The sequence below is a fragment of the Lupinus angustifolius genome, chromosome LG01 (genome assembly GCF_001865875.1).
Source record: "Lupinus angustifolius cultivar Tanjil chromosome LG01, LupAngTanjil_v1.0, whole genome shotgun sequence".
NCBI classification, from domain to species: Eukaryota; Viridiplantae; Streptophyta; class Magnoliopsida; order Fabales; family Fabaceae; genus Lupinus; species Lupinus angustifolius.
In genome coordinates, this window is record NC_032009.1 from 25,158,639 (window position 1) to 25,182,993 (window position 24,355).

Genomic DNA, 24,355 nt, shown 5'->3' on the forward strand with positions numbered 1-24,355 from the left:
ATCCACCAACTCTCCAACAAGTTGACTTCTTTGTATGCTAATTTGTGGCAATAAGCCATAAATAATGAGATGAACTATCTAGAGTCAAACAAGGAACATACTATTTTAGCTCAATCAACTATGAAAGTTGAGATGATAGCCCTAGCAACAACTAGTGAAGAAGCAAGTTGGCTGAGAAGTTTGCTTGCAGAGATTCCCCTATGAGAAAAACTGATACCAATTGTGTTCATCCATTGTGATAGTACCACAGTTATTACAAAAATTGAGAATCGCTTTTATAACGGTAAGAAACGACAATATGTCGTAAGCACAATATCATTAGTGAGTTACTCTCTACATGAGCTGTTAGAGTGGATCATGTACGCACTGAGAATAACTTAGTAGATCATTTGACGAAATGACTAGCTAGAGAGAAAGTTCATAATATATATAAGAGTATGAGACTATTTCCCTTAGAACGATGATCACTCATGATGGTAACCTGACCTAACTGACCGGAGATCCCAAAAAATAGGTTCAATGGGTAATAACAAATTGTGAAATGATATGATAATGAGCATGTTATAAAATTATGAGAAGCATGATTCATGCAGCATATGTACGGATGAGTTAAACTCTTAATAAGATCTATACTCCAATTGGAGTGGAGTACCTAAATTATATGAGTACTCTTGATAGACTCGCTTATGTGAATGTTGAAGTGGGGGCAGCTTCTTATGAAATTTAGGGGCATAAATTTATAGAGCATTCACTATACTAGGATAGACGTGCATATGACCTTTAACATAAAGACTTTATATAATAAATCTTTGAAAATGTTGTGTGGTTTGATGTTGGAGATAGAGTTCAAGACTATGAGTCACTATAGTAAAATCTGGATCTTACTCACTATGCAAAGGTTTAAGTCACATGACACCTTTGTTTATGCACGATCTTATTGAGACCACAAAAATTCTCGGAAATCTTTTTTTAATTTCAAGTGAAGGATTGTTGGAACTTGGTTTGTTTAAAGTCATTAGTGAAATTTTTTTGGTATGAAATCTAAAAAACTGACAAGTCTTACATAGAAGAGTTTTGAAAAAAATAACTCCCAAATTCCACATTGGAGAGATGAGAAACTTGGAAAAAAAATCTCATGTTATAAATAAATGCATTTCCCCTCATTATAACTCGCCCCAAGTTGAACGTACTTTCATTCAACTTTTTATTTCTCCCTCATAGTTTTCATCGACGCATTTTCGGCAAACATCTCCCACTTTCTTTCTATGACACTAAGAATTGACACAATCAGACAAATTGTGGTAGTTCGAGAACTAACACTGGTAGTTAGTATTGTGGGAAAGAAATGACACAGGTAGTCATATTGTGGGCATTTAGAGAACTGACATTGGTAGTTAGTATCGTGGGAAAAGTATTGGCACGAATAGCAATATTGTGGGTATTTCGAGAATTGACATTGATAACCATATTATGGTGGGTGTATTCGAGATTGGTTCTTACAGTAGTGTAATAAGAATTCGATAATAGAGATTTGAGTTGTTTTATCCTGGAGACGGTGTGGTTGATAGTCTGTTTACACATTTTAGGCAGTATCACGAAACGACTTAAAGAGATATTTCGTATCATTTAGAATTTTTGCAAGTTATGGTAACAACATGAATTGCTCCAACACACCCTCCTTTTTCTCTCCCTCTAAAGTAAACCATCACCAACTCGCTTTTGTCTTAATGTGTACCACTCACAATGTCTTCATCCCTCAGCTCCGATGGCTGAATGAATAGCAGAGGTCATCATTTATTCAAATTGTGGACGTGTCATGTGATAGGTTGTAATATAAATAATACAAAAAAATGTATAATGTATTAATTATATATAACTTTTTATATTAACATACATAAATATTAAACTCAGTAATAATTAGCGGGAATACAACTTTCTTATTTGGCACAAGAAATTAGAACGTTAATTAGAAGAAATCGGAGACAAATGTCATCATGAACCTAGATTTTGCTGAACTGCTGCTACCGTCCTTGACCAAAAATTGAGGGAGTAATTCACAGGAAAACTTACCTAGTAGAATAATACGAAATAAAGCTGAACATTTAGCTACCAAAATCAGGTACTTTTACTGCATCTTTGGTGGGCCTTAATTCATCTCAACTTTATTTATTATTACAAATGTTTCTAGGGCATTGATAAATAACTTACAGCAACCAAATTATACTACTAAATTAATGGACCCTACCCGAATTTTTTATATCTTTTACACTTTTTTTCCTCAGAAAAGGGATATTTTCTACTTTTAAAATTTAAATAATATCTAATACACTATCTCATATTCGCATATTTTAGTATTTTACACACCATATATAAATTGATTCCACGCGGCATGGTTTTTGTAGAAATTTTGCTAAAGGACATGTAAAACCAGTACATGTAAAATCTAAATATAAAAATCTATAACAAAATGTAACTCTATTAGACGTGTTTATCTAAAAGCAAATATCTTAGACTACTTAGAGTTAGACATGTTGGTCTTATATCATAATAAACTTTTAAATAAACTCATATATTAAACTTTTAAATAGGTTAAACTTAAATCTTTATTTTTCTAGCAGCTATTAGTTATAGGACCAACCTTGTTTAAAGCAAGTTTCACTAATTTGAATTCGTATTAACCAATTAATGTTGCTAAAGAAATAAATACGTATTTACATAGTATTCAATTATAAAAATATTGAAGTGCCAACAAATGTTGAGCCTAAGATATTTAAGATGGGTTGCTTGTTAAGTTGCGGTGTATGTAGATGCACATTAACCTGGAACAAAAATATAAGATGTGTTGCTTATTCAAGGAACGATCGCTTAAGCATTAAACAAATTTAAAAAAATAAAGAGACTTTTTTAGTATATAATATTTTTTCAAAATATTGAAGCATTATTTGGTAGATTGTGGGGTTTATTTCAAATTCACACCTTTAAGATTCTTAAGACTCTAAAAGACCTTCTCACATCAACATTTTACTCAACAAACCACATTTAAGAGTCTTAAAACTTTACACTCTATTGACAAGAGTCTTTAATAATTAACATATTATATAAAAAAAAAAATAGAATAGTGGATAGACAATTTTGTATCGATCACATTAAAATTTTATAAAATGAGTTTTGATAATGAATGATTCAATTTTGAAGACTTTATTCAAAACTTATGACCATTAAGTCCGGGTCCAATGTAATGACAAAATAAAATTAAAGATGTTGATGTCATATTTTTTATAAAATGTTAGGTATATAAAAAATAATGGTCAAGTAGCACATTTGACTAGAATTCAAAATTAGAAATCCAATACTTGAACTATTTGTTCATGTTTGATTGTAGTATATAATCGAGCCTATATCTGTATATTAAATGTGATTATGATTTATAACTGGTATAGATCGCATCACCCATCTTATGCCATGTACCTAGACGATTCTAAGTTTATAACATCTCAACTATCCAGAATTATAAATATTGTGTTTGTTTATCCGCAGTAAAATTTATTAATAAGAAAAAGTATAAATAGGCGTTAGCTCTACATACCTATGAATGTTTCTGGCTTGAACAGAATTGCAGTCAGTATAAGAATACCTCTGAGAAACCAAAAAAACATTAAGATTAAATTCTAAAAAATATGTGTTTTTATATAAAGATTGACATCTTCACCTCTTGAAGAAATATGTTGTGTAATGACACATATTAGAGTGGATTACACATTTTCTCCAAAAAATAATAATAGAGATTATGAGTTTGGGTTGATGTAAAATGTTGATATAGATGACCATATGTTTATGTTGAGAGATCTTCATTCATGGATCATTCTTCTAAGTGTTAAGTAAAGAAACATAGAAGTGAACTTCACACCACATCTTGACCCAAAACCTTAAGGCATTAGGTCTATGAGTCCATCCACTTATATGCTCTTTAAATCATCAACTTTTACACAAAGTGAGACTTCTTCATTCACACTTGTAATACTCAACATCTTCCCTTCAAGTGTGAGTTCCCCTTCATGTATTGGATACATTAGAGCTCAACTCTCTCAACTCTCTATCTACTTGCACCGTTGTTGACTTATCCTTTTATCAACGGAACATGCCATCTTGATCTCTCGTGAGGAAGACTTTCGACACAAGATCCCTCGTGGATCTACCGACAACTTGTCGTTCCAATACTTCGTTGAGCCATTGAACCATCGGCTCTAGTATCACTTGTTGGGAGATCTTCATCCATGGACTATATCATTCTTTCATGGGCTAAGTGAAAGAATCATAGAAATGAGTTTGACACCACATCTTGACCCAAAACCTTAAGACATTAGGTCTATGAGTCTATCCACTTATATGTTCTTTAACCCGTTCAATTTTGCATAATATGAGACTTCTTCAGTCACAGTTGTAATATCGAACAATTTATGTATTACATACATCTAATGTAAGAAGAACAACAACGACCACAAATATAATATACAAAATGTTAGTTTATGTTTTTATAATTAAGTATTACTTTGTTATTGGATTAAGATACAAATCAAGACATAAAACGAGCGAGATATGTGATCTCCATTCCATAGTGGTAGCCTTCAAGCTTGGGACATAAACACAAATTAACTCAATTGGGCCTCTTTATCATATTTCTTGTGTTACTATATATTACCATTATTCTCTTTTAATATTTGATTGTGGGCTAGATTTTAATGATATGAATGGATGCTTGACTTTGAATGGAATTAAAGATTATTAAATTTCTTCGTTGTGAACTATAATAAATATTTTTAGTTCACACACATGTCAAAAACTGCAGTGACCTGTGGATTGAATTGGGTAAATGGAAGGGGTGGTGACATACCCAAAATAGATCGTATCAGGAGAGAAGACAGTGGGGGAAGCAAATCTTGCAACAAATCTACCACGCGTGATAAGCGGGTTCTGTCACTCTGTGTGGATTATTATATTATCTACTTAAACATGTTCTTTTCTTATAAATATATTGAATTTCGATCTTATTCTTCAATTTTGTTTTGTTTTATTGCTTACATTTTTCTTAATGCTTTGAAAATGATCTTTATTGTTGTGTGTTTCCTTCCATGATCCATTTAGCTTTACAAGTTTTAATTTTAGTCTATATAAATTAAGTATTTTTTACTTTATTCCCTATAAATTAATTAGTTTTAATTTTAGTTTCTAAAAGATTAATTTGGATACATGTTTTTCTGGATGTTATATTGTTTTCATACATGTTTTTTAGTATTAAATGACACCATTAAAAGCATGTAAGCAAACAAAATATTATATAAAAAAAAACATGTATCTAAATTTAGTTTTTGGGAACTAAAATCAAAACTAAATTAATTTGTACACACTAAAATTAAAATACATAAAACTAAATAGATTATGTGGCCTGACACTTGGAACTATTGAAGTGACATTTGATAGTTATATTAACATTTTTCATCCAAAACTGAATTAGAAACTAATTTCAAAATGTTTAAAAAAGATAACGACTAAACAAAAAAATATTATAGACTAAAATTAAAATTTGATACGGAAAAAATCATATTTAAAGCTATATTATTTATATATATCTGAATATATTATATGTATTGTATTGTATCTACATGTTATGCCTATGTGTGAGGTGGGTCCGGAGTAGGTCAGTGCATATGTTAAGAGGGATGAGGATCACATGAATTTAATATTTTATTTTATAAAATAAAAATAAAGTATTATTTTTATTTGTTGACAAAAAGTGATTAAACTAGGACACATGCACAGGAAACCCAAAGGACTGAGGATGTCGTTCCTGTTAAGAGCTGAGTCTGGATCCTCTGCTGTAATGAAGAGACCAATACCTTTTAAGATGTTGACACGTGACAAGAAAAAATATCAACGGTTGTGATTTTATACTCAAATTTTATTAAAAAAATAAAATAAAATCCCTAAAATCCCCCTTCTTCATTTCCTTCCCCATTGTCTTCTCCCCTCTGTCGGCTAAAGAAAGAGTTATTGCTCTAGTATTGGACCAGAGGTCATGTTGACAAAAACTCTTCTGTTGAAATAAAACCTTTTACATTATGGTCAAGTTGATAAACCTTCACAGTCAATTTCAACATAGCTAGAGAGATGAGCTTTCTCAACTTCATGTCTCACCGAGTTTATCTATTCTCACTTGCATTCCCAAAACCTAACCCTTACCACACTTTTGATGGGAAGAAAATGAGGAAGGTGAATGTGATTTGGATTTTACATGGAGTTTACCATTCGCTGTATAAGGGAATGAAATGAAATGACGAAGGAATTTAGGGATTTTTATTTTAATTAAAATTTGAGTTTAATTTGAGTGTAAAATCATGACCGTTGATATTTTTTTTGCCACGTGTTAATATCTTAGAAGGTACTGGCCTCTCCATTACAGGAGAGGATCCAGACTCGTCAAGAGCTACTAGTAGTTTGTACGCACTTAACATATTTGGTGTGTACAAAGGATGTCTCATGGCCAATAATCAAAGATTTTTTTGTTTGGAATATAGACATTATTGAAGTTAACTTTTTATTAACATAGTCTTTTTCCTATATGTGATATGAATGGAACGTCTAACATCATGTTTAAGAAAACCAATAATCTACTAATTGTATTAGATTGTACTTTAAGTGAACAATCAAAAGTTTACCCATCCTAATTGGATTATTTAAAGGTTATTTCTGAATTGATTTTCAGAATGAAAAGAGAAACAAAAAGTTTATAAACCATCTCAGAAATATTTCTCAATTCTTCTTATTTTCCCTCCCCTCCTAAGTCCTAAAAACAAATCGAGAGAGAAAAATGTAAAATATAAGGGTTGGATAACGTGTAAGAGATCCTTGTTATTTGTTAAAATATATAACAATTATTTTATAAAAAATAATTTAATAACATCATACAATATCCATGCGAAATAAATATTAACTCTAAAGCACTAACATCACAGCTAAGAACAAATTTCCTCATAATAAAACTCATAGGCATTCAACTATCTTCTCTTAACATACAACTTTTACCTTTGTAAAACATTTTGCAGGTGATACACATTACCTATGTAAAGAGATTTCTAAAAATCAGACTGACTATAGCATTATTTTTATGACGAAATTTTGGGTACTAATGCTTTTAGGAAACTTATCAAGCTAACAATATATTTTTGTACAACTTGTTCTCGGTCACCATTTTGCAACTTGCTCTGCAATGCCATCAATATTTTTTGGCCAGTCATGCTTTTAAGAAACTTATCAAGCCAAGGCCACAAAGTGAAAGCATGCACCCAAATATATTTGTTTGCTTTAGTGCATAATCTTATCCCCATTGCAAAACTATATATCTCATTAACGAGTTAAAATAGACACTAGACTCATTTCGTTTTCAGGTGAAAAGACACCCATCGAATCTAATCTATCTTCATTGAGATATCTTCTTGATGTGAATGAAGTGGTTAATTTCATTTTCAAGTGGTTTTGCTTTTTGTGGCAGCTTTGTTAAAGAATCCTATTTTTCTTTATTTCTATTTGAGTGAGACCGGGTGTGAAAGAAAATCCATTTTTTCGTTAAAAAAATCTATTCTTTTTATGTAACAAGGAAAATAACCTTGTCCATTTTCTGTTACAAAATTTGAAAAAAATTATAAGTAGAATAATTAACTATACTCAAAGAAAAAAAGAGCGACTATGCTTTTGTTTTTGTTTTTGAAGGGATTAAGTTATTATAAAATGTTCTTACTCATACTCTCATTTAAGACTCAATGAATAATAGTACTTTGCATGAAATAATCTATTTGAAAAAAATAATAGTAGTATATTGGTTCAAACAGTTATACAATTTATTTGTTTCTCGTTAAAAACATTGGCAATAAAAAAAGTTTCTAGCAAGCCTTTGGGGTCTACCATTATGGAAGTCTGCATAAGACCAATTGTAGAGATATGGTAATCTAATTTGACTATACATATATACACACACATTCACACAAGCATTTATACAGTTACTTGTTTGTCTTGACTCACCCTAGTGTTTTCAATATTCATGCCCAACAAAGATTTCTTATCATAAATCTGGTCCAACATATCAATGGTGATGAAACAAAAACGTCAATAATAATGAATATTTAATGTTTTTAATTAAAATGATATATTTTTAACATGGAGCAAAATTTAGAACAACATATCTTTATTTCATTCATGCCGCTTTGGTTGGTTGTGGTAACTATTGAATACTGGCTAAAAGAAAAGCTGATGAAAGACTTTCTTGAGCCAATAAAAAAAGAAGTGGCTAAAGATCATCTTGAGGAAATGGGGAGAATTTCTAGTCAAATAAAAAGAAGTGGTTATGGTGAAACCAACATTAATGCTCTTTTCCATTTGACCACATAATCTTCAAGAACTTTGACTATAAATAGGAGTGTTCCATGCCATTGTAAGACACACCAAATACTTAGCTTAGTGCATATTCTCTCTTCTTATTCTCATGTTCTAATTGTGTGAGAAATACTTGAGTGAGAGTGAAATTGGGTGTACTTGTATTTTGGGAAGTGAGTGAAACACTTGTAGTTCTCTTTTATCATAATGAAATAATCCTTGTTGCTCTTCAGTTGTGGACGTAAGCAAATTATCGAACCACATTAAATTCTCGGTATCATTTTATCTATTATATTTTTCCATTTGTCTTCTGCTCCAATAGTAACCAATTTGCTATTTTGTGCATTAAATTGATATGGTTCCAAAAATTAAATTTGCTTTTAATATGCATGCACTTTATGAGAGTGATCAACGCTTGAAGACAACACAAGGGGAATGTGAATGCTAGCTAGTAGGACTAGCAGAGACCTTATCATCTTAAACGAAGAAGTTAAATTCATTCAGAGACATGCATGCATTGTTTTATATGTGATAGTGCGTGTACTTTGAATGATGAATTCATAACCTCATAATGAATTCAAGTCAAATTATTCATAATGTACTGCACCCCGTGGCACTCACCATTCAACAAATATTTGGTTCGTTAAAACTAACCCTTTTTATCAAGTATAATAGCCAAGTAGCTAGTCAATCAATGTAACTATCATATATTATACACCAAAGTTAAAATAAATATAAATGGGTTATTATTTAGATATCAAATTTGATGATTATACACATAAAGAGATTCCCGCGTGTAGTTATAGTTGCAAATTAAGCATAATTTTGGGTGATTCCATCTAGTGGTGAGAATAATCATCTGTCTTCAATGATATTTTATTTCTTATCTCAAACTAATCACATTTTGTCATAGAATAGAAAAATATTAAAACAAAAAGTAATATTCTGATTGTTTTCCAGATAAAGAATGGATGATGATTATTTGTTCTCATTTTTATCACATTTGGTGTCTTTATCCAATCAGAAAATCTTATTCAATTAAAAAAATATAATAATAAATTAATATTTATACATTATTCTATGAAATTTAATTAACTTGATAGATGTGGTTCTTTGGAAATAGGATCTTTGTCCATAAAGAATAGAAATCATTTAAGACATGCTATCTCTATGTACATATAACACTATAACAGTAGTGCAGCGTGGTCTTTTTTATAACGCATGAAAGTAGTGGAAAATAAGGACAAAAAATGAAAAGGTGTGAAAGGATTTTACATAAGAAATGGAGCATGAAGGACAGACATCATGGGCAGTCTTAATAGCACACACCAGAGGTGAATATTAAATTTCTTCTCTTGAAACTTACAAACATCCACCCTCTAATCCAGCTAATAAATGAAAATTTTATAAAATAGATATTTCATTTTTTATAAAAATTAGAGTACTCGCTATTAAAATTCTATTGTACCTAACATACAAGACAATTAAAATTAGGGGTATGATTTCAATATTATTAAAGCTCAATAATATTTCATATCACTAGGGATATGATGTCAATATTATTAAGGCTCAATATTATTGGGTTTCACGTTTTCGTATTATAGAGGATGATGACCATTGTTTTTAATATTTTAAAATAGAGATAAGATATCAATATTATGAAGAAGATGAAGTGGGTGAGTAGAGATAAGATATCAAATTTTGAAACCATTGTTTTTAATATTTTAAAATAGTAGATTATGAATCAAAAACTTGTATTATACGTACCCAAAAAAACTTGTATTATGAAACTAACAAAAAGAAAGCCCAGATGAAGCCCTGGTTAGCAGGGTGAGCTTGCAAGTCCATATAGAAATGGGTTGGATTGAATCATATCACGATAGACGAGCCACCTTCTAATGGATACGAAGAGATCTAGGCCTAGACATACGTAATCCTTTTCAAGAGGTACTAATTCTTTTTAAAACTTAATAAATATGATACAAATTTGCACTAAGGTGTAAACAATAATGTATAAATTATTTCTTTACATCTCATAACATTGCTGGATTTGAAAATAATGGTAAATGGCTAGTCATCAACGGAAAAAAAATTCTCTCAGAATAGGGATACTCTCTTAAAGAGGCAAATAGTTCAAATTCTTTATATTCAATAACAAAAATATTATTTTATTATACTAAAAATGATAAATATATCACAACTTCGTAAAAAAATTTTTTTTTTCATAACATTATATTTAAAATGTCACCAGTCCTTTGGTTGTTTTCTAATCCCTATCTCACTGAGTAAAAATATGGATCTTCTCCATTAATAGAGAATGGAGAATGGAGAGGTAAGTGCATATTTTTTTGTTTTCAAGTTGTATTTTTTGAAATACTTGCCTCTCATGGAGAGGATCCTATATCTATTTCACCAATTGAAAACAGAACTAGCATAATCAAATACCAAGCGAAAAAATCAAGAGAAAATCTGAAAAGTCATACTTTCTTCCATGTTCCGAGTAGTAAAAAGCAATGTGTGTTTGTGTGGTTTTTACTTTGTAGGTGTAGGAGCACTTCCACCAGTTGTAGGCCTGAGAGAAAACAGCAAATTGATAATTAACAGGAAAAAAGAAACAACCTCACACAAACATTGGACAAGAAGTGAAATAGTGTAAAGCATTCATAAACTTTGTGATGAAAGAAGGAAATAGGAGGAGTTACTTACAGTCCTACATATACTTTGAAAGAATCATAGAGTCCCCACTGGGCCCCAGTTAGTGTTCCAATCATAACTATACGAAGAGGAAGGCCACGAGTGAAAAGACCAAGTAATCCGATCTTCTTCACAGCCTACAATTACAACAAACCAAAAACTCACAATGTTTGTTCCCAATATATTAGTATGCAAAATGCTTATCACATACATGGTTCTAAATTGCGGTTAGAGAGAGTGCAAAAAGCAGAGATCATGATGTGGTAGCAAACACCACAAAAACTATATGCATATGCATGATCTATCAAAATATCATTTAAGGTTTGTGTTTATGCATGTATGCATAGATCTACTCACATCACCAACAGTGGCACCCTTGGCATTGTTGAGAAAAGAAACAAGGTTATCAGCAGGGTGTGATACAATTGCACATAGTACACCTGCTGCATATCCTGCTGCAAAACTTACTCCAAGCTGTTTATTTTTGCTGCATTGTTCTTTAGGGGTTGGGATGGCATATTTGTACAGCATCTCCACAATAGTCTCAAATGATGCAAATTTCATCATTGTGTCTGACATAAGCCAAAATGTTAGGAGAAAGTTGGGGGAAAAAAGATGTAGCCTATAGGCAGAAAGCACTACAAAATTTCATAATGCAAGCAAATATTACATGTTCCCAACGGTGTCTCATTACTTGTTCTAAGATAATCACATATTGCCACATGAATAAAAGAAAATTTTAAAAAACAAAAAGTAACATTATGAAAATATTAAGTTAGTAACATTAAATTTTAAAAAACAAAAAGTAACATTAACAGAAAGTAACATTAAGAAAAAGCAAGCATGGGATTTTGCATTCAACATAAGCCTAATGGTTATGTAGATACAAAAACAGGAACTAGATTAAGAAAATGATAAGTTAGTAGCTTTATTCTTCCATAACTATCAACAATGCAAATGCATTAAATGGAAAACCAAATTATAGAGAATGTCAAGTTACATTTTCTGTGGTGCTGAAAAGGTTATAGATTACTCATGTGGTAATACTAACCATGGTATTGTACATAAAATCATGAATATAGAAGTGTAGAAAACTTACATGGAATCTGACGGCCCCAAAGAGGAACGAGTCCTTTATACAACCTGAGCATCAAATCAAATTCCAATCATGGGAGGGAAAATGCTTGATACACATCACTAACCCCTTTCATCTCTCACATATAACTATGGGGCAGAATCAGTGTAGGATGAGTTTTAATCAAATATTGAAAGTTATGTAGATGTTAAATGTATGGTGATCTATGTAAATAAATGTGTCTGTAATATTATTTAATTAGTAGAGATTCAAAAATCTAAAATAAGGATACATGATCTATAGAAATAAGAAGTTAAGCTATCAAATGAGTATACATATGTGAAAATCATTTTCTATTTGGTTCTTATACTTTAAATCCAATAAACAAATTATAGTCATAGGCTCATAGCAATAATAATGAGCTGCTACCAAAAAGAAAATTATTGCACATATCGGGCGGGGCCATTTTTTACATATAAAGGGCGAGTTTCAGGTTGTTTGCCTTGCGATTTAGAGATAATGAGTGCAAATCCTGAAATCAACATTTTACTTTCTTAAAGAAAATAAGGTTGTGTATGTTTAGTTTACCCTTCCCATAGATCTACAACAAATATAATAGAGGCAGTTAGGACTTAAAATTGTACCCGCCAGCACCCTCAGCCTTCACAAACTTGGGGAATCCATCTCCCAAACCTTGAGCAAAGCCAGGCTGCGTTTGTACACGAACTTTGACTGCCTCCATTGGACAAAGTGCAATATCAGCAATCACTTCTGCTGAAGCTGAACCAGCTAGATATATGAAGGTTTTGTACTTCACTGCATTTTCTGGTCCTGCAATATCTGAGTAATACTTCTTGAAGAACTCATAAAATCCGAATTTGCAAGCTCCCTGAGCACTGTAACCAAGCAAAGTTGGTACCCATCCCCTGAAGAATCCTTTAGCTCCTTGCTCCTTCAATAAAACTCCAAACCCTGATGTGATACTCTTGTACTTTATAGGGTCAATCTGAAAATATCAGCTATATATTACTTTGTATGCAAGATTTACTCATACTTAGGCATCACTCGGTAACTTCAATAATAACAATGAAGTGTGCAGTGGAATAGAAAAAGCAAAAACTTTTGAATTAAATTGGAGCTACACATAAAAGAAAGTTGAAAATGTAAATGATGGAGAATCAAAATAATCATCATCCAACATTTTATAACTCGTTTCAAACACCATTCATAGCAAAGTGCATATAATATGATAGACAATTAGGCACACAAGATTGTTGAATGGAAAAAGCTTTACCCACTTCCCCTAACCTGGCATCACTCACATCTTTGTGGTGCAATATAATCCTAGTGTAAGTGTATGAAAATTGAAAAGTATCTATGAGTGTGATTGTATGACATGACTAATGTTTCATGTACATCTAGACATGAATGTCTTTTTTTAATGGACAAATAGTAGTATGTTAATATTTTTGTTATGCATAATAATCGAATTGACAACTTCCTTCATTTAATTCTTTAAATTTTTTATCCTAACTATCATATTACTTTATCACTCAATGTCTTTTAATTTTCTTTTGTTTTGATTTTTTTATTATACTTTGAAAAGTGTGAAGGTTAGAGAAAATTATATAAATCTGACTTATGACACATGCAGGTGGACAAAATATTTGATAGAAGATACGCTCTCAAGGTAGATAGGCTAAAGAAAGAAACTATATATATACTTTACTCTGAGAAAGGGAGAGGAATGGAAGGAAAAGAATTACTTGCATATTGCACTTGACAAGATCAAGAGGAGTGACGGCCATGTGGGTAAGGCCACAGCTAAAGATGCCACCAGCAGAACATGCAGCATAGTAAGCAGGAGAAAACATGCGAATACTCTCCTTAGGTGCAGGGATCATAATATGATTCTTCCTATCAACATGTGATGATAACGATGATGAATGTGATGGTGGTAACCCATGATTTGTGTTGATAGAAGTATTATCCAAATTGGAGAGTGATTTTGATGAGTATAGGAATGAAGGAACAAGAGAATAGTCTGAGGGAGCCATTGAAGAATTCACAACTAATAATGTTGTTGTTGTTATTGTTTTGTTTGGAATATGTTTGTGTGTGAAAAAAAGTAGCAAATAGAATGGTTAATGGTGGGTACGAGGAAATGGGAAGGTTTGTGGCTAGGAAATGAAAGAGTGAAGTATGAAGGCAAAGAATGAACAAGAGAAGAGTGATGTGATGTGAACATGTCCTTAATTTTCGTTAGTGTTTGACTTTGTATAACGCCCTCCGGTTGGATACCCAGTATGGTACATTACATTTATAAGAAAAATGTTAATTTGATTTTTGATTTTGCATTTATTATCTGTCAATTTGGTCATAGACAAAAAAAAAAGTGTATGGTTTTCGCATAAATTAAACGATCAGTTGTATGTAAAGTTAAGTATCAAATGAATAATTCTATGAACAATATTGATAGAGAGAGATTGAGATCATCTTCAGTATCGGATACAGTTTATTACTTGAATGTGAGGCTTAGAATAATTTGATAATTTAAAAAATTAATTAAAATTAATTTAAGATCTACACTGTTAAAAATATTAAATGACACATGTCATTATCTCAATTAGTATTGGACGTTTTAGGATTAAGAGGATACAAATTCTATTCCTATAATCTTGAATTGGGTGTATAATGTTTATGTGCTATAAATTCATATAAAAGAATTATCTTCTAGAAAGAATAAACCAGCGGTTTTTTTATCTGTTTGATTTTGATATCTCTTAAAAAATGTCAATTTTCTCATTCAAAGCCATTAGTCAAAGAATTTGTGTTATGGAAATTGAAAGAAAATGAATGAGAGAAGGAGAAGAAAGGGTCATAAATTCTATCAACAGGAGTATAGAAATATATATTAGTACTATTCTATCTTAGTTTTAAATTTTGATCTATATATTAGTATAGAAATGTTATACATATTCCATTTAAGTATTTTTAATATTTATTTGCGTCTAAACCAAATCAGTTTTTAGATGTTGACACTAAGTATTTGTGAATTTCTTGTTATATTGAATTCATTATTGTAACATTTTTTTTTAAAATTACATGTATCTTCTTTTTCAAAAGTTTTGTCTATATATATATAAAAATTATATATATATTACGTAAATATTTTTTAGGTGTATTTTGCCTATATATTAGTATAGGTTAAGTTCCATATAATTAGTATCAATGTTTTGAAAATTGTATAGTAATTCGATTAGGGGTTGAACACAGCTAATATATACTTTACTTAACATGCATCAATCTAGATCATTAAATATGATGGATGATTGAGATTATTGTACTCATTGATCAATAAATTAATATCAGAATTTCATTTATATTTATGCATATTAAATTTTAAAGTGCATAGATTACAAATTGGAAGAGCTTTGCCATTAGGTTAGTGAAACACCTCTTGATTTGGCATTTGAAGAACATATATATAATTATAATTACAATATTTTGATGGAAAAAACATTTTAAGTAAAGCATAATTTTGGTCGGAGTTTAGGGATATAAAATGTGAATATCTCACTTCAACCTTCTTCAATTTAGTAACTTTATAATAAAATAAACTTCTTCCCTATTATCACTTGTTGTATGTCAATTTCTCCTTAATTTTTCTATCCTAAAAGGTTCTACATTACTACTATGTACCTACTCACACTATATAATCACCTTTTTACACGGTATGTTTTAATATATTTTAATAATTTATTAACTATATAATAAAATAAACTTTTTACACATAATCATTTGTCATGTTGAGATTAATTTAAAATCATACCTCATATAAAATAAGTTTTAAAGAATAATTATAATTTTGCTAAACATATATAACTAAAATCACTTATTTACATCATAATCTATTAAAAATCACTTATTGAGTTATTTGACACAATTAAAAATCACTTATTCAGACAGTTTTATCTCTCTCTTATTGAAAGTTATGTTGAGTTTTGATAAATTTATTATGTTGCATTTAATCCTATCAATTATATCAAATTTGGTCCGGAAAGAGTGGATATGAAGTTCATTGTTTTGCTTTATGGTTCTTAATAATGTTGACATTGCAAGTCTATGGCTTTTGGAATATATTATAGAGGAGTTTATGACAATTTTGTTTTATTGATTTTTTTTTGGTAATACTTTTAATAGGAAGTTTCAAAACATCAATGTCATTTATTTTCCTTATATATTTGAACATATTTTATCATGTAAATGCGCATGTAACATGTATATGTTATTTACCATATTAATACTTAAGCTAACATGTATATATTAATCATGTGAATGCATGAATAATATGTGTGTTTTTAACTATGTGAATGTCGGAATAATATATGTATTTTTAATTATGCGGCAAAAAAATCTCGTCCTATACAAATGCACGAATAAGTTACTAATTAAATATATAATTTTTCTCTCCCTCCTTGATAGAAACTTTAACTAAAAGTAAAGCATATTTTGTAATAAATTTTAACAAACATAAAATAATATAATTCAAATACCAATTAAATAAATTGTATGTCGCTTGTGTACTATAATTCATATACCAATCACTTAAATTGTATGCCAGTTGTATATATGTCTATAATTTTTTTATAAACGCATATACATCTATACTATATGTAAAACAAAAACAATTAATAATTTCTATGATAATTTTCATATTCTAATTTTATCATTTTGTAACATTTCTCATTAATAACTACAAAAAAAACTTCCAAAATTTCTTATATTTAAATTTCTTTTTATTGAATATTGGCTGAAAGAAAAAAATAATGAAAAGACTTTCTTGAGTCAAGCAAAAAGAAAGTGACTAGAGATCATCTTGAATAAAGAGAGAATTTGTATCCAAGTAAAAAAATTGGCTATAATGAAACCAATATTAATGTTCTTTTCCTTTGACTACATAATCTTCAAGAGCTTTGGCTATAAATAAGAGTGCTCCAACCATTGTAAGACACACCGAATACTTAGCTTAGTGCATATTCTCTCTTATTGTTCTCTTGCTCTAATATTGTGATGAATATTTGAGTGTTTGAGAAATACTTGAGTGAAAGTGAAATTGGGTGTACTTGGGTTTTGGGAAGTGAGTGAAACACTTGTAATTCTTTTTACCATAGTGGAATATTTTTGCTGCTCTTCAGCCGTGGGTAGGCAAATTGTCGAACCACATTAAATTTTCGGTGTCATTTTATAATTTCTCTATGGATCTTCCGCTCCAACAAACTGGTATCAGAGCTCGTAGAGATCTTGCATGTTAAGCCATAAGAACTAAAAGAAAATTCTTAGTATGCTCTGTGTTTGCAACATTGTCTGATCTTACACACCAGAAAAGAATTGTTCTTATTACTGGAAAAATATAGTAATGTGAAAGTGTATGTCTAGGAAAGTTCTTTCTTATGAAAAACCTGATATTTAAGTGTGTCTGTTAAGAGACAACTCTCTTTCCAGGAAACTTTCCTGCGGTATGTTAACAGACTACGACATTGTTCCACTATACAATTATTATGGCGAGTGCTAAATTTGATTTAGAGAAATTTAATGGAGAAAATGATTTGAACCTCTAGTGATTGAAGATGAAAGCTTTGTTAGTCCATCAAGGCTTGGGCAAAGCCTTGGAAGGTAGAAACAAACTACCATATAGTCTGACCGAGGACGAGAATGATGAAACATTGGAAAAAATCCATAGTGCAATTTTGTTGTGCTAGATAGATGAAGTTTTGCGAGAAGTGTCAGATGAAACTACAACTGTTTCATTATGGTTGAAGCTGGAAAGCGTGTACTTGACGAAGTCACTCACCAACAGATTGTATTTGAAGAAAAGAATATATACACTTCAAATGCATGAAGGAAAGCCCATAAAAGATAATCTAGATGATTTTTAAAAAATTATTCTTGGTCTAATGAATATCGATCTTAAAATTCAAGATGAAGACCAGGCAATTCTTTTACTATATTCTCTTCCAAGTTCTTATGAGCACTTCATCGATACCATGATGTATGGCCGAGAAGATCTAACCTTGGATGAAGTAAAGGCTGCATTGCACTCGAAAGAACTGAAGAAAAGAGTATCAGCTTCGCGATCTAAAGGCTCAGGTGAAAGTCTCTTTGCTAGAGGAAGAAAAGAGATGTGAAATCAATTTGGTGAAAGAATGAAATCTAGGTCCAAGTCTAAAGGGAAACCTAGAAAGTATAAATGCTTTCATTGTCACAAGGAGGGGCATATAAGAAAGAATTGTCGAGAGCGCAAAGGCAAGGAAAAAATTTATGAATATGGAGATGCAGCTATAACAAATGGCTATGATAGTGTAGATGCACTAATAGTCTCATATCACGACTCAAAAGATGAATAAATACTTGATTCTGGATGTTCATATCACACGTGTCCTAATAAGGATTGATTTTCCACTTACCAATCCTTAGATAGGGGCAAGATCCTTCTGGGAAATAATGCTCCCTGCAAGGTCATTGACATTGGCACAATTAGAATCAATATGTTCGACGGAATCGTAAGGATGTTGACAGATGTAAAGCATATTCCAAAATTAAAATAAAAATATGATTTTCTTGGGAACACTAGATTCGAAAGTTTATAGTACAAAGGTGAAGGTGAAGTTATAAGAATATCTAAAGGTGATATGATTATAATGAAAGGAATGAAAGAGAATAGTCTCTAATATGTTACAAGGAAACAAAATCATGAGTGTTATTGGTGTCTCCTCAACATCTGATTATGATGTCACCAAACTATGGCATTTGAGAATGGGTCATGTTAGTAAAAGAGGTCTAGCCGAGTTGGCCAAACAAGGATTACTATGCGGTCAACAAGCCGGGAAGGTAGAATTTTGTGAACATTGTGTTTTCGGAAAGTAGCATTGGATAAAATTTAATGTTGTAGTTCATCGAACAAGAGGCACATTGGATTATGTACATTCTAACTTGAGGAATCCTTCCCAAGTGCTTTCTCATGGTGGTAGCAGATACATGTTAACATTCATTGATGACTATTCAAGGAAAGTGTGGATCTTCATCTTGAAACATAAATGTGAAGCATTTATCAAGTTCAAACAGTGGAAAACCTTGATCGAAAAGCAAACCGGGAAAAATATCAAGAGACTAAGAACTGACAATGGTCTCGAATTCTGCAGCGGAGAATTTAGTATTTCTGAAAGGATCACAGTATTGTCAGACATTATATTGTGAGATACACTCCACAACAAAATGGTCTTGCAGAATGAATGAACGAATCTTAATTGGAATGACAAGATATATGTTGTCAAATGTTGGATTACCAAAAGAATTTTGGACAGAAGTTGTCAATACATCTTGTTACTTGATCAATAGATGTCCATCAACAACCATTGATTTCAAAAATTTAGAAGAGATGTGGTCGGGTATTCTGACAAATTATGAAAATTTGAGGATATTTTGTTGTCCTGTATATGCTAATAACAAAGAAGGAAAACTTGACCCAAGAGCATTGAAATACATTTTTCTTGGATATCCTGATGGTGTGAAAGGATATAAGTTATGGTGGTCAGAGAAAAGAAAGTGCATTATTAGTATAGATGTTACTTTTAATGAAGCTGAAATGCTGAAGACTCATACAGAGTCATCAAGTGAAAATGAAGATCCTAATATCTTGGAGAATATGAAGTTTAAGGTGGAGCGAACAAAAAAATACTTGATAAATAAGAAGAAGTCTATGATGCATGTATTGATACTAATATCTCCCAATTGCAGCATTATCAGTTGGCTAAGGATAGACAAATGAGACATAAAACCTCTAGATAAATATAACTATGCTGATCTGGTGTCATACACTCTAAATGTTGCTGATGATATAGCAATTGTGAGCCACAATTATATGAAGAAGCTATTAACAACAAAGAAACTTCCAAATGGATTTCTGCCATGATAGAGGAAGAGTCTCTTCATAAGAATCATGCTTGGATTCTTGTGAAGCGGCTGAAGGCTCAAAATATTGTTGGATGTAAATGGGTCTTTAAGAAGAAGGAAGGAATCCCTGGGGTTGAAGATGCAAAATTCAAGATGCGATTAGTGGCCAAAGGTTTTATGCAAAGAGAAGACATTGATTTCATGAAGTTTTCTCTCTTGTGGTAAAACATAATTCTATTCACATCTTACTTGTCGTTGTAGCTCAATTTGAGCTAGAACTTGAGCAACTAGATGTCAAAACGACACTCTTGCATGGTAAGTTGGAAGAACAAATCTACATGAAACAACCTGAAGGATTTGAAGTTCAAGGGACGAAAGATCATATTTTCTTGCTGAAGAAATCTTTATATGGCCTAAAACAATCTTCTAGACAATAGTATCGACGACCTTCATGCTTGAAAATGGCTATTTCAGAAGTGAATATGATAGTTGCGTCTACTACAAGAAGCTTGCAAATAAGTCATTCATATATTTTCTTTTATATGTTGATGACATGTTGATCGCATGTAAGAACATGTCAGAAATTAGAAACTTTAAAGCTCAGTTGAGCTCAGAGTTTGAAATGAAGGACTTAGGAGCTGGAAAGAAATTTCTGGGAATGAAGATTCAGAGGGATAGAAAAGAGGAGACACTCTTTCTATCACAAATGAAGTACATTGACAAAGTCTTGGGACGCTTTGACATGCAAAATGCTAAACCAGTCACTACTCCATTGATGACTCATTTCAAACTTTCAATGACCTTGTGTCCACAAACTGAGAATGAAAAAGATGAGATGTTAAGTGTACCTTATGCTAGTGCAGTTGACAGTCTAATGTATGTCATGGTATGTACTAGACCAGATATTGCACATGCAGTAAGTGGGGTAAGCATATATATGACAAGTCCTGCTAAAGTTCACTGGAAAACTGTAAAGTTGATTATACACTACCTGAAAGGTACCACAAATATAAGGCTTTTGTATGGAAAAGTCAAACATGTTGGAGGCAAGATCATCGGACACGTTGACTCAGATTATGCCGAAGACCTAGATAAACGAAGATCACTCACCGGATATGTCTTTATGTAACACCTCAGTTATGTTATGTGACCTCCCAGGCCCATACATATACTGAGTGTGTCACCGGTAACACCCCAGTCCTGACATGCGACCTCCCCGACCCATGAATGCACTGAGCGTGCCACCCACTAGCTAGCTTAAATACCCCCTACAGTATTTTATTCCCCACAAATGGGAGCCTCCCGCGACTCGAATCCATGACCTTAGGGATAAATAGTCATTATTCACATGAGTGGCTACCATTAAGCTAGACTACAAAAAAGGCGCTTTTTTTTGTAACTCCTCAGTTATGTCATGCGACCTTCCAGGCCCATACATATACTGAGCGTATCACCGGTAACACCTCAGTTATGTCATGTGACCTCCCAGGCCCATACATATACTGAGCGTGTCACCAGTAACACCCCAGTCCTGACATGCAACCTCCCCGTTCATGAATACACTGAGTGTGCCACCCACCAGCTAATTTAAATACCCCATGCAGTATTTTATTCCCTACAAAAGGGAGCCTCCCGCGAATCGAACCCATGACCTCAGAGATAAATAATCATTATTCACATGAGTCGCTATCATTAAGCTAGACTAGCTTAATGGTAGCGACTCATGTGAATAATGACTATTTATCTCTGAGGTCATGGGTTCGAGTCGCGGGAGGCTCCCCTTTGTGAGGAATAAAATACTACAGTGAGTATTTAAGTTTGGGGATGACACACTTAGTTATGTATAGGTCTAGGAGGTCGCATGACATAACTAAGGTGTTACGGTGACAGCTTAGTATACGTATGGGCTTGGGAGGTCGCATGATATAACTGAGGTGTTACACTTTACACTGTGTGGTTGTACTATTAGTTGGAAAAGAACATTACAATCAATTGTTGCTTTGTCTACAACTAAAGCGGAGTACATTGCACTAATAGAAGCTGTAAAATAAGCCATCGGGGAGAAATGACTAATTGAAGAGTTGGGTATACAACTCAAAGAAACAATCATCTACTGCGATAGTCAAAGTGCTATACATCTGACAAAGAATCCAATGTATCATGAAAGAAGAGTAGCAAAAGAATAGCTATGATTATCTTTTAGCCAAGGTGGAGATTTATTGAATGTTGTCTAAAAAAACAAGATAATGAAAAGAGTTTCTTGAGCCAAACAAAAATAAAGTGACTACATATCATATTGAATAAAGACAAAATTTGTAGCCAAGTAAAAGAATGGGTTGTGGTGAAACCAACATTGATGTTCTTTTCCGTTGACCACATAATCTTCAAGAGTAAAGACTATAAATATGAGTGTTGCATGTCATTGTAAGACATGTCAAATACTTAGTTTAGTACATTTTCTCTCTTCTTGATCTTTTGTTCTAATATTGTGAGGAATATTTGAGTGTTTGAGAAATACTTGAGTTAGAGTGAAATTGGGTTACTTGAGTTTTGGGAAGTGAGTGAAACACTTGTAATTCTTTTTATCATAGTGGAATATTCTTGTTGCTCTTTAGATGTGAACATATGCAAATTGTTGAACCACATTAAATTCTTAGTGTCATTTTCTCTATTATATATAATAAAAATACGGATTGTCAGGTTCGTGTCTGACAATACACTAGTGTCTATAATGACATTAATTGACCTTAATCTGTATATACAATAATTTTATTTTTCACAACTAACTTGTTAGCAAGTTTTAAAATCCTTCGATTTTTAGATGATACATAAAAGCATCATGGATTTTTTGGGTACCTTTTTTAGTTTTGCCTACAATAGTTTCCTTCCTTTCAATTGTTTGAACATTTCCATCACCAAGTCTTAAACTTGAGATTTTATTGTCTCATCTAGTTGCACAAAGCTAAGCAACTTTTGTTTTTTTCGTGGGGTTTGAAGAGCCAATATCAACATACTAAACTTTTGTTTATTCTTAAGAAGCTAAAGCAGTATATAGTGTTTGAATAATCTATTATTTTCTAGAAAATATTATTCTTCTTTTTGTTGGTACAAGCAATCTTCTTCATAGTGGAGACGTCTTTTGCACATTTTAAACTTTTCTTGACAATCATTTGTATCATGATTACTTTTCATGTATAATTTGTAATAAGAGCTTGAAATATCATTGCTACATTGCTTTTCTATGCCCCTACTATGATTAGTAAATGTTTCTTCGATCCTCTTTTTGTGGATATTTAGTGTGATTGCTCTACCAGCTGCTCAAATCTTTTCATTCTGGCTTCATGAGCTTCTCAGGAGTCATTAATTCAACTACAGTGATTTTAGATAAATCTATTGATTCTTGAATGGCAACTACAATATGATCTTATTTTAAAAGAAAACTTTTTTAGGAAGTCATAAATGGTTTGATAATTAAAATGAAGGGTTTAAGGAGTGAAATGAAAGAAGTTGTGTGTTCAAGTCTCACATGCATCAAACCAATTTATGGTCCCCATAACTTTCATATTTTCAGTATTGTTTTCTTGTCTTCTATGGTCCCATAACTTCTAATTTGATTGAAATATTAGAGACAAGGGAGAAGGAAAAAAATTATAGATTCATCTTTCCACATAAATAATGTATCAAAATCCTTCCACAAAGATTGAATTTTAATAAAAACTATAGTGAGTTTACATAAATCCTCCCATGCCTCTTTCAAATTTTTACTTGCATGATTCTTGGAAACATCTCTATACTAACATCTTGTTGGATGAATATCAATGTTTTAGTATTGAATAAAGATCTTCTCAAATAATGAAGAGACAAATATTTGTTTATCTTCATATTTTTTATGGTAAAAATGTAATTTCATGATAAATAAAAGGATAAATATATCATTATATGTTGTTTTCTGCATGTTATTATTGTTGGAGAAATTCCTTCTCCATCCGAAATCCATAGAGTGAATGCGGAAGTCCTTATGACCATGGCTTTGTTCTCACAACCTAATGTGTATTCCCATACATACACCCGAATGGAACATCCATGGTCCAGACCGAAGAAACCCCAAATGAGTTCATGGTGAAGATGAAGAACATACCTTGTTGAGCCATTTCCGGGATCTCGAAGGTATGAGGGTGCGATGATCTTCCAGATGATAGAGCGCCGAAT

General features: G+C 31.8%; 1 protein-coding gene and 1 long non-coding RNA gene across 3 annotated transcripts; both read right to left on the reverse strand.

Annotated features, from left to right (window-relative positions):
- On the reverse strand, window positions 1-21,510 carry LOC109342844. The gene is made up of 3 exons (XR_002107125.1): window positions 21,412-21,510; window positions 8,494-8,499; window positions 1-11 (listed from the first exon to the last, which is right to left on the reverse strand). It is a non-coding gene; the product is annotated as an uncharacterized LOC109342844 (long non-coding RNA).
- On the reverse strand, window positions 10,899-15,839 carry LOC109342831 (mitochondrial phosphate carrier protein 3, mitochondrial-like). Of its 2 annotated transcripts, XM_019580855.1 has the most exons (7): window positions 15,815-15,839; window positions 13,960-14,110; window positions 12,838-13,199; window positions 12,218-12,261; window positions 11,476-11,690; window positions 11,131-11,255; window positions 10,899-10,996 (listed from the first exon to the last, which is right to left on the reverse strand). In XM_019580855.1, exons 2-7 carry the CDS (start codon window positions 14,095-14,097, stop codon window positions 10,957-10,959), a joined length of 924 nt encoding a protein of 307 aa, XP_019436400.1. In that variant the 5' UTR covers window positions 14,098-14,110; window positions 15,815-15,839; the 3' UTR covers window positions 10,899-10,956. The 2 variants fall into 2 exon arrangements, with proteins under 2 accessions (XP_019436400.1, XP_019436392.1); XM_019580847.1 differs by lacking the exon at window positions 15,815-15,839 and having other exon boundaries at window positions 13,960-14,310.